Consider the following 11,638-nt stretch of genomic DNA (forward strand, 5'->3'; position numbering starts at 1 on the left):
TCATGTTGAAATCCTTGATTGTTAATATCTTCAGCGTAATTATTGCATTTCACAAATTCATCCTACGGGCCAGATTGGACCCTTTGGCGGGCCGGATTTGGTCCCTGGGCTGCATGTTTGACACCTGTGCCTTAGACTGTGATAGCCCTAATATTGTGAAGTTAAACAGTGAACAGATAACATTGTGAACAAAAACTAACTGGACAAATTAGACAAAATTGGACAGAAATGGACCGATTGTAGAGACGGATATGGATGAATGGGTGGAGTTGGATTTGTTTTGTGACGTTTTTAATCACTTTTATATCTTCAAATACACCTAGAGCTTGAGTAAAGTTACATTTCAGAGGTAAACGTACTTATCTCCAGTAGTTACTTTCAGATCACCGTTTTGCATTTTGAACATTTACATTAAACTGAAGGGGTTTTAAACAAAACAAACTTGGATTATCTGGAAAATACATAATGTAGATGAAAATTGCTATTTTTATGAGATCATGACACTACTGAAGTGAAAGTAATTTACAAAGGGTGGACTCCGTAGAGATACATTGTTCTCATCAGAGAGTGGATATTATAGAATATGAAGCATTGTTGATTAAACTATCAGCAGTAGGTAAAAAGAACTAAACTGTAAACATCTACAGCAATAAAATGATTAAAAATACCATTTATAATAGTAAAAGACTGACATGGATTGTTTATTGCACTTTACTGTTTTAATTTTTCTCACTTGGAGTAAATGTTTGCTGATAATATTGAACACACTTTTCATGAAGGTTTGGAATGTATTTCCCCAGTGTGTGATCTGACAAGGATCTCCACAAAGAACAAGTTTGGAACAAATGTATTGATGAAGTGCTTGAACAGAAGCTGTTCTGTCTCACATGAGGTCTGCACAGTGTCATACTGTCACAAACCTTTAGCTGGAACAACCCACTCCCACTTCAGTGAGCACTCACTCTATTCAGTGTGTGACCTCTGACCTCCCTAAGGAGGGAGGAGGGGACGATCACACAATACCTCTTGAAATATGTTAAACCAGATGTTTCAGCTCCTCATCAATGGAGAGAAAAAAACAGGCCCGTCATGCCTCTCAGAGGAGAGGGTAAAATTTAACTGCTACTATGGACAAGGTTTTTTGTTTGATATGTAATATAAGTGGATAACTGATCATATCTGCAGTACGTATAAAATATGAATCCACTAAAAAGGTTCTGAAATTAAAACTTTTAAGGCATTTTAAGCACATCTGAGATTCTTACTGCTTATTATGGAAGTAAATTATCACAGTTCATGAAGTTGAATCTATTAATTATGGATTTATAGCTGGAAAAACAATTTAACATCACTTAATGTTTTTCTTCTGAATACTCTCTCACCGCCTGAAAGTGTTCAACCAAAGCTTGTCATGTTCTTCCAGTTTCCTTCAGGGAAAACGTGTCAGATTGACAGACTAACATGGACGGACTGCAGACTCCAGTCATTCATTCATGTTTCACTGCGGCTGCGCTGCAGGTGTGTCTCTGCCGCCCCCGTGTGGACGAGGTGCACTGGTAACAATCTGCTGTTCACTCCCACTCCCACTGTGCAGAATAAATAAAGACGCCACACACGTGTCATTATTTTACAGTAAAAAAATGAAACCAAAAACAAGACTTTATTAAAGAAGCATAAAAAATAAAACTCTTGATACATTTCTCATAACCGTCAAGTCAGCTCAAATTATATGATTATACAATTTTTCCGGCTCACGGTTAAAAGGTCCATAAACTTTCAAATAAAATATATTTCAATTTTAAAATTTCTTCAATAATTTTCTCATTTTGTTATAAATTGCCTATATGTAGTACACAGGAAATAAAGAAAATAAAAAAATGGAAAACAAAAATAAATTTGAAGTAATAAAAAGGGTCACATTATTGTCTGGGATATTTAGGTAAGCAAATAAATTGTAAAAAATAAAATGTGTAAAAAGTTTTTTTTTTTTTTAATCTTAAAAATTATTAGCTAAAGCCAGATGGCTTGAAGACATGCAGATGGTTAACTTACAAATAATGATACATGTTCTTTAGAAACTACACTTTTCTTCAATTAAGTCCTTTTGCTTTTGAAAACAAGATCCCAATGATTGTATTCCGGGTATTTACATACAGGTCAGGCCTGAAACCTAGTTTGCTGACGTTTACATTTTGGTTCTGCATACAAAGAGAATTAAAGCAAAATAGGAGAGCGGAGGCTTGAGGGGGAGTCTGTCACCCCTTAATGGTGTGGCTCTCTTTGCATCCCCCCTCTAATCACAAAAAAGGTCAGAGGTCACTGGCTAGCATGCCTCAGGAAACCCTGTTTTCAAACCTTAAGGAAGGAAATGGGGGAGGGGATACGTTTGGCTAAAAAAAATAAAAATCAGCAGTCAACCTCAAAAAATTTGTACCTTTTTTAACAATTAAACTACTGTACATTAAACCTAACATTCGCTCATTGGCCAGAAACATCCTGGTGCAGCACCAGAATTTACATTAAACCCAAACACAACACATTTTATTCCTTGAACACATCAACTTGGACAGTTTTAAGAAGGGCTTAAGATTGGCCTCAACAGACTCACAACAGTCATGACTGCTCTGTTCATTCAGACACTTTCGCAGCCCTGTATCTGATCTGAATGTGCACAAGTAACGAGACGAAACGCAACACTTAACATCAGAGCCCAGATGAGGGATGGGTTGCCAGTTTCAACACAGCAGTCCCACGGGGGGGACTAGGGGAATGAGAACAGGGTGGTCGGGTCTACAGTGCACTGAAGAAGTTAGTCTGAGAACTAGACGCCCTCCTGCTACCGACTGAGTTTGTTCATCACTGCGTTTCAGTGGGGAGTTGCACATAAGCACCGTGGGCCAGACTTCAGAGATTGGCAGTTCAGCTCCAGGGCAGATTTCCTACACATCTGACATGAGAATCAGTGCACTGCTGTGCTCAACCAGGACAGCGGCTTATTGGATTCCTCAGTGGAGCTACTGCCCTCGTCACCTAAGCAGCAAACGAACAGACAGACACCCAGAGAAGCGCACAGCAAATAGGTTCAACACTACACTGGCTGGAGCACCAAAGCACAGCAGCAACTGCCCACTGGGTTCAAGCCCATGTGGCTTTGCTCATTATTCACTCGTGTATAGAGTTACCCTTCTTTCCTTATTCAACACCTCAATACTTCCTGATCTGCATTTACGTCCAGAGGAGGACACACAGCCACTGCAGAGCCCTACACTCAACTAACAACTGTGGTTTGAGGACCAGGTGATGACTGTGCAGGGACCGACCAATTAGAAAATATAACCATTACAGCAAACAAGCAAAAAACATTCTGCAGCTGCTGGGATTGGAACACAAAGAGTGTCTGGAAGCCCTGGATGACCTAGCTACTAGCTGCCTTAAAGGATAAGTTGATTCTTCCTACTGAGAGAGCCTGAAAATGTGATAATGTCTGTGCAGTCAGAGGAAGCCCTTAATAATCAGGTGTGTCGTTTTTTTTAATTCAGTTGTCATGGCTTGTCTCATTCTATGAGCTGATTCCATGTATGTTCAAAGTGGCCACGAACGGCAACCATGTACCATCACGCTGACATTGCCCAAATCATACATACAGTATTAACACTATAGGAGGCAGTTACTGCAAACTCACACGGAATTGAAGAAAACTATAACACACAAACACAAAACAGGGCGCAACTGCCTCAGGAGTTACTCAGAAATGCTATGAAAACAGGACAGATCTCAAACAACTATCCATATAGTGCTCTAGGTTTGGCCAGGAGTGCAGCGCTATATGGGGCCAACAGTGTGTCGTTTGAGAGAGTGCCATACAGCTTTGCTGCGAGACTGGGGTGGAAGACTGAAAACCAAACAAAAACAGTAAGAGCTGTTCATAGTTTCTTTTTTTTTCTTTTTTTTTTTTTTTTTAGAGGGGCCAGGAATTACAGTGCATGAAAAAAAAATTGTTCAATCGAGCCCCTTGTTTTCGTTTCATGTGGAGGAGCAGCCATTTCTCCTTTATCAAGACCCCTATTGGACAAAACATTCATGTGTGACATCAGAAAGCCCTATCTTACCCTAGAGTTGAAAATATGTCTGTTAGCCACACACATGACAGTCAATAGTCATAAAACTAGTAGAAAACACTAAATACGCGAAACTAAGTGTAACAGACAGGATGTGAAAGGACCGGAGGGAAGATGTCCTGGTGTGGAGGGATCACCTTTCTATGATAGAAAGAAGCAGGCGGGCAGCAGGATACGAACCACACCTCCTCATGGCGAGGATACGACAACGCCAATGTGAAACCAGCATGAGAGGGCGTTTTATTACAACTACCCCAATACACACACGCACACACATACACACAAGAGATGTAAAGGGATTGTCAGGCAGCCCAAACGTACAGAGAACTGACCTCAGACACATTCCTTCAGAAGCATTAATGGTTTCTCACTTATTACAATTAAATGTGAATTGATGCAGCGGCCCCATCTGAAATGTGGGCCGGGCTCATCTAAATTCGTCAAACACGTTACTCAATTTCATAAGGTAAAGGAGATGCTTGGTGTTTCTTTCAATAGCATTCATTTGGCATCACTGATGGCTAAGTTCTGCTTATGTCTGTGTGGCAATGAGAAACAGGAATTTATCCTTCAGAGGTCCCTTGGGTGTTTTGTTCTGCAGGTGCCTGACTACATGCTGACCTTCAAAAAAAAGTTCCAAGCTTTCAGAAAATAGCAACCCCCGCTGCTTCATGTCACAAACAACAGCATGAGTGAGAGAGCAGAGGAGAAAAGCGAAGGATTGTGGGAACAAGTTTGCGTCCTGTCAAGAACATTAAAATAAGGAGTAGAAAAAGTGCAGGCCTCGTTGACAGCTTCATCGAAAAATACCTGTTAAGTACAAAAGTGTCAAAAGGAAAAAGGCTGTGAGACAGAAAGCAGGCAGAGATCTGAAGAAGCCAGAATGGAGGAAATGTCAAAGACAGACCAGTGGCCGGCAGCCTGAGCTGCGTCAAGGCTGATCCGGGTCAAAATGAAGGCCTGAAGAGAGATAAGACACTAGTTTCCTTTCATAAGTTCAGCACTAAGAGACTGTCTGAGCCCCGACTGTCTGCAGACTTGTTTCAATTTACTTCACTCTGAAAATAAGTCATTGTCATTATTATTATTATTATTATTATTGTTATTATTAATCTTGACAGTTATCAGCAATAAACATCAACATCCGTATAGTATCATCATCTCTATTAATGCATTTATTATTGTGGTCCATCGTGTGTGTGAAGATTAGTGTGAATCCTTCCATTTCCTCTGCCACAGCTGGTGCCCTACTCCAGTTTGCTCCCTGCCCCTCCTACATATTTACCCCCGACGGGAGCATTAGGAGAAGATACGGATGCACTGTGTGGTGGGGGTGTGGCACACGGGGCACTCTGGCTCAGCTGATTGGCAGATTTGTCCTGCGCATTCCATGCAGAACAGGTTGTGACCACAAGGCACCAGAGCTGCTGTCACCTCACTCTCAAAACACACAAAGCAGTCCCTGTTGACCCCGGGGCTGACGCCGACCAGAGCGGCCACCCCGGGCGCAGAGCTGCCCTTCAGCCTGCTAAGCATCCCCGAGCTGAGGCCCACTCCGCTGCTGCCTCCCTCGGAGTCAGTCGGTGAGCCGCCGGGCAGGGACGAGGCTGAGCAGGAGGAGTATCCGGTCGATGAGCCGCCGGAGCTGGAGCTCGATGCTCCGGAGAAGGAGCCGCCGCTTGTGCTGCCGGACTGTAGCCAGGAGAGAGTGCTGAGAGGGTCGCTCTGGGCACGACGGGCTAACGGGTGATCCAGAGGTCCCATGCCCGTATCCTGAGGCAGAGTGGGAGACAATCGTGGAGTAATGGCGCCGCCGCTCAGGCCGCTGCTGTTTCGGCGGAGAGGCTGCTGCTGGGAGGAGCTGGCCGTCTTATTGCCTGTTCCGTTGACAAAAGGTGCCCAGATGTTGGAAGCGCTGAACTCAAATCCCAGTTCATCTGAAGGCAGCCCTGGTGTGGAATCACCTCCGAAAGTGAATCCTCCTCCAGCACTGCTGGAGCCTGTGCTAAAAGGGCTTGTGGGGCTGCCGCCCTCATTGGCTTTACGTGTGTTGTTGAAGTTGTCGGAGCTCATCCCGCCATTGTGCGTGTTGTAGGCGACTGAGGAGGACAGCTTGCGGTTGGAGGAGTGGTGCATGGCCATTGGAAGAGCAGGAGGTGGGGATGGCGGAGGAGGAGGAGGGGCAGAATGATGGTTGGCAGCCCTGGACCACAGTGATGCCCCCAGCCCACCACTCAGGGCACCCAGGCCCTCTAGACTGACGTCTGTCCCGTTGGTGTGGAAGTCGTTGTCTCCCTGTAGGTCTACAAAGGTTCCAGTTCGCAGGGTGATGTGGGTCTCAATCTCCTCTCGTGCACGATCGACATTCTCAGGCATGCCGGTCACTTCGAAGACCGGGTCCTTCTCTCGACTCGGAGTCACAATGTAGGTGTGAGTCTGCTGCTGGATGCGCTTGATAGTGGCTCCCTTTGGTCCAACAACCAAACCAACCACTCTGTAGGGCACCCTCACCTGCACCAGAGAGCAAACCACTGATTACACCCAAGTGAAAATAGTCATATGTTTATCATTTGTTTTTGATTTGAGTTTATTTTTAGGTTCATAGGTAGAAAGAAAGGTTATTTCATTTTGAGAAGCTTTCTTTTAATTACACATTTTAATATTTTGGTCCACTGTTGTTTATGGACTTCATTTTTATTTAAAAAAAAAAAAAAAAAAATTCTTTGCCCTTTGTTTAGTTTTAAGGATTGATTTTCATTTTCAATAGAAAGCTTTGATTTGTAGCTGAAAAAGGTATATGAGTAAAATATAACATATCATCAAGGTCCAAGATCGTGCAAAGCCTTTACTGCGCACCATGAACCTGTAACACCTAAAACTAAAAGATTTACTGAAAAGTCCCATTTTGTCTCACTTTGTGTATTATTATAATATAATAATATAGCTTTTATTGAGTTTTAATGCATGTCATTTTTGCTTTTATTTCAGCTGATTTTAGGTTTCATTGCTAATTTTAGCCTTATATATCATTCATTCTAACCATTCTGCAAACTTCAGCCTGAATGTAGTGAAGTGCATTGTTTTCCAGAAGTTACAGACGTGTCATACCTGTATGGTTGTCTGTCCAGGAAGATGCGGGGGTCCAGGGAGTGAACCTCCACCACCCGGCCCTCCAGCTTTGCATCGGGATGCCCTGATCATAGAGAAGTGCTCCGCTGCAGATACTATTTCACGTTTAGCCATCTCCACATCCTCCCTGCGACCAGTCACAATGAACACTGGTTCCTCGCCCCTGACTGGAGTCTTTATGTAGGTATTTGTCTTGGCACGCAAGGCCTTGATCTTACAACCTGAGAGGAGAAGGGGGAGAAAATGTGAGATTTACAAGATAATCAACCAACCAATATAAAGTGTGAAACATCTTTATACACACACCCCCACAAATTTATTTAGAACACATTAAGCGTGACTATCATAAACCTAATGAAAACAGTTGTAATATACACTCAGTCACCAGTTAGTTACAGCTAGACACAGACCAGAAAACAATAACCTTTACTGTTGTGAACCCTTTTGGCTTCTTTTGCTAAACAGTGTTTTTGTAGTATTTTATCCAGTTTGTTGATGTCAGAGCAAGAGCTTTCAGTATGATGTAATTCTAACCTTTATGACAAAAATATACAATTTACTGCTGTTCAAGAGTGCAACAACCGAACAAGCTGGTGACAAGACAAACATATAGCCAATAAAGATTATACAGCCAGAGGGATCAAACAGCACATGAAGCTTTGGGAATAATCATTAAACCACCTGTGTTTTTCCAGCCGATATTTAAGTTCTATGTTTTTTTGGATTAGTTTCTAGATTGTTTTTCAGCATCAGATGTCCCTAATTTATATAATTTGTAATGAAGAAAAACGTTATTGCCATCATTCATTTAAATACAGCTTATTCCATGAGTACAATTGTAAAGCAAACATTTTATTATGTGATATTTTTCCCTGCATTAGCTGAAAAAAAAAAAAAAAACGATGACTTGGAGCCACAATTATGATAAATGCAGACATTACACTGCTTTGAAAGAGTGGTCAAATAAATATCACCAACCCAGAATAAATAAAAAACACCCCAGCCCAGACTGAACAGCTGAACACAAAAACAAAAATAGCATAGAAGGCTAAGTGATTTATTAATACGCTGTAGGTTACTGTATTTTCATTGTGTGCATCCACATCTGAATTATATACCACTAGAGGCAAAAGCAGGATGTATGTAGAATACAAATGCAGAAGATACTGTGGCTGATGCACCGCTTGTGTCAACTCATGCTCCTCGCCAACGTTAACATTAGAGCTCTGTGTCTTTAAATACAGACGCTTCAATCCCGTCGGCCAATGGGGTGCACGGAGTGTGATGTCATTCTGGGAAGCAGAAAGCATGGCTTTTTCAAACAAAGAGAACAATGCCATAAAGCGACCAAGACTGCGACTAGATCACCAAACCCAAGACCCGGGTCAATATGGGCTTGATGGTGTATAATGCCGAAAACTGAAAATAAATATTGATCATATAGAAGCGAGCGGCATAGATGCGAGCAGCAGCAGCAGCATCGGCAGACGGAGCTGGGTGCAGGGCGTAACACCGCCCAATCCCGTGTTTGTGCGCCTGCTGCCCCGATTCAGCCTAAATCTGAGCAGGAAAAACAATAATAGTGTCTCATAAGGGTTTGAACGAGTCACTGCTGGGACCGTGTTCCTTCCAGCTGACACTTTAGATCTGGGATGCGCATAATCGCAGTCGTTCGGTACATTTTCTTTGTTTGGTGCAGGCTGCTAGACATGTCCAGACTCCCGACAATCTGCCGCTTTGTCTGACCCTCTCCCACCCCTCCCCCTTCCTCCTACTCATCAACCACACTCACTCACTCATTCTCTTGTCAAGCCATTGTCTAAATACTGTTATAAGGGACATGCAAATACAGTAACTAATGCTTCTTCGGGGGGAGTCCACATTATGCTGGTACTGTACATCCAAAACAGTGAGCACAGCCCAACCTGAGCACCAGGCTGAGGCTGTAAAAGTTCACAGACCCTCCTCCCACCGCGCAGCCACCCAAACAAAGAACAACCAGACTGCATGCTGCCTGTTCATGCAGTCCAAAAACATAAACACCAAATAAATCCTCACTCAGAGCTCACCAAACCATGCTCTTACCTTGTCTCCCTACTATTTCTGCCACATGTTCAGAGCTTGGAACAGGCACACATTCAGTCATGTTGACACTTCTTTTCCTGCTGCAGAGGACGGAGCTTTGTTCCCCGTGAAGCATGGAGTGTGAGCCGGCCATGTGGTACCCGCCCGAGCCGTAATACTCCGGGGATGGAGAGCAAGACGTCGGCGAGTCTCGGGATCCGCTGGGATGGTCCAGCATCTGTAGATCCACGTAGCCCCCTCCACCCACGCCGTTGCAGCTCTCCGATCCCGGACCCTGGGTCCCATCCAGAGTGTCGACCAGCCCGCCGCCTCCGCTACCACCGCCGCCCCCACAGTCCACCTTCTCCAGGGCCATGAGTGACAGCTGGTCCAGGGCGAAGCGGAGCGCCTCTTGGTGATCCTCTTCCCGGGATTCCTGGTCTGTGTCTCGGGGCAGACCGACCCCGTTGTGCTGGCTGCTGATCACCACGTCGTGGTCCATAATCTCGGGGTGGAATAAAGGGCTAGGCATACTCTTTCCGTGGATCTCACATCAGATCACGGATGCCTGTTAGTAGGGAGTTGAGCTCACCCTTTTCTGAAATAAAAATTAAAAAATAATAAGTTGTTGTTTACCACGAAACACAGAGAACAAGTCTTAAAGTGAGCACCATGCAATCACCGACCACCCACAAAAGACAGCCAGAGAAAACAGTATAGATTTGGGCGCCTTGCTTTGTCTGTTGTTGCTTCTTGTCTGACAACTGAAACCATCCAGGCTGCTTGTTTTGTCAGGATAAAGCATGTCCGCTTTAACACGAGTGAATAAAGTACATCCCTGCCCAGATAAGAGCACCCTCCATGCCGCCAACTAAAGCCACTATTGATTGTAAAGATCAAACAGAAAAATTTGACAAAAAGACAGAAATAAGCTGTTGTTAGCCTCACCAAGCCAAGCTAGCAGGTTAGCTCCATATAGTCGGCACTCAGTCACGTTGTCGACCCCTTTGTTTGGGAGCACCAGAGCTAGCTGGTTAGCTTTATTCTGACAGTCGAACTTGTGTTCATTCTCACAGCCCGGAGTGTAGATTTTTAAAATTAAACAAGTGCGGAAAACACATGGACTTACTTTATCTTGCCTTTGTCGACGAGGTCCTCTCTTCGCTTGTGTCTCAGTTCTTGAGGGAAAGATGAGAAGCAGGCAGAAGGAGGAGGAGGCGACCAGCGCAGCGCTAGTAGGAGCTAGCTACTAGTGTTAGCTAACTAGCACGCTAAACGGGGGGCGTAGGAGAAAAACGTTAAAAACCGAAAAGAGGGCTCCGTTGTTTTCCACTTTTTGGAGAGTCAAAGCATATTCCTGGGAGTGTCACTGAGTCTTCATTCTGTACGTCATCAGGGAGAGTGCAGCTGAAATCCAAGGTTAGCTGTTGGCTTTTAGTAACAAAAATAACAGTGATTCTCCGCTGTGTGCTGCCGCCTGACCCCGGTCGGTCCGCCGCCTTTGTCTCGCCAGGCGCACGCCGCTCCGTCTCCTGCACACGGCACTGACGTCACCCGCGACACAACAATGGGTTCAAAGGCCAAAAGCAGCAACGGGAGCATCAACACAGACACACCGCGGCCGCTGTCACTGCCATTGTGTCTGTCATTGCCCACCACAACACACTATTTATGTTTCCTAATGCAGGTTTTTGCATCCTGGTCGCACTGGTACATGTAGAAAAATGTGGTCATGGTTGGGTGTGTTCATCATGGCTACCAGTGGAGAGGTGGTCTAACAGCACTGAACTAATGCTGCTATTACACTGTGTACCTGCATGTGTTGTTTTTGCAAGCATTTGAGGAGAAAGTGGATATTTATTGGACATAAAGACTGCATGCACCACAAATAATAAAGTATGACCATGATAAAATGTTCACATCAGTCTGTTATATCACAAATAAATATTAAATCAGTGTTTTATCCAGGATAAATGGCAATTATTATTATTTTGTGGGTTTTTTTGTGTTGTGTCTTTTATTTGTGTCTATAATACAAGCATGAAAACAAGCAGCAGATCATCCTAGAAATCTAGAGGTAGAACATGCAACTCAAAGATAAATGAGTAAAATCAAACAATATAATCAAACAATGAAACATTGTATGTATTTGTGTCACTAACAAAGAAAATTCAAGTCAAAACTGTTTGTTGGAGATAGTTTTCAAGACATAGTACTGGGTTAAAATGAGAAATTCCATGAATTCACAAGAGAATGGGTTTAACTCAAAGAGGCAGATCCAAGACATCCAAAACAAAGATAGTGATAAATTATACATGAGCAAAATC

At 43.6% G+C, this 11,638-nt stretch overlaps 1 protein-coding gene across 2 annotated transcripts; it reads right to left on the reverse strand.

Moving 5' to 3' along the window:
• Positions 1-1,622: 1,622 nt before the first annotated feature.
• LOC115436931 (RNA-binding protein MEX3B) lies at positions 1,623-10,830 on the reverse strand. Of its 2 annotated transcripts, none has more exons than XM_030159941.1 (4): positions 10,441-10,830; positions 9,333-9,909; positions 7,227-7,468; positions 1,623-6,629 (listed from the first exon to the last, which is right to left on the reverse strand). In XM_030159941.1, exons 2-4 carry the CDS (start codon positions 9,841-9,843, stop codon positions 5,418-5,420), a joined length of 1,965 nt encoding a protein of 654 aa, XP_030015801.1. In that variant the 5' UTR covers positions 9,844-9,909; positions 10,441-10,830; the 3' UTR covers positions 1,623-5,417. The 2 variants fall into 2 exon arrangements, with proteins under 2 accessions (XP_030015801.1, XP_030015800.1); XM_030159940.1 differs by having other exon boundaries at positions 5,418-6,629; positions 10,437-10,830.
• Positions 10,831-11,638: the final 808 nt, after the last annotated feature.

This window comes from Sphaeramia orbicularis, chromosome 17, assembly GCF_902148855.1.
Source record: "Sphaeramia orbicularis chromosome 17, fSphaOr1.1, whole genome shotgun sequence".
Classification (NCBI taxonomy): domain Eukaryota; kingdom Metazoa; phylum Chordata; class Actinopteri; order Kurtiformes; family Apogonidae; genus Sphaeramia; species Sphaeramia orbicularis.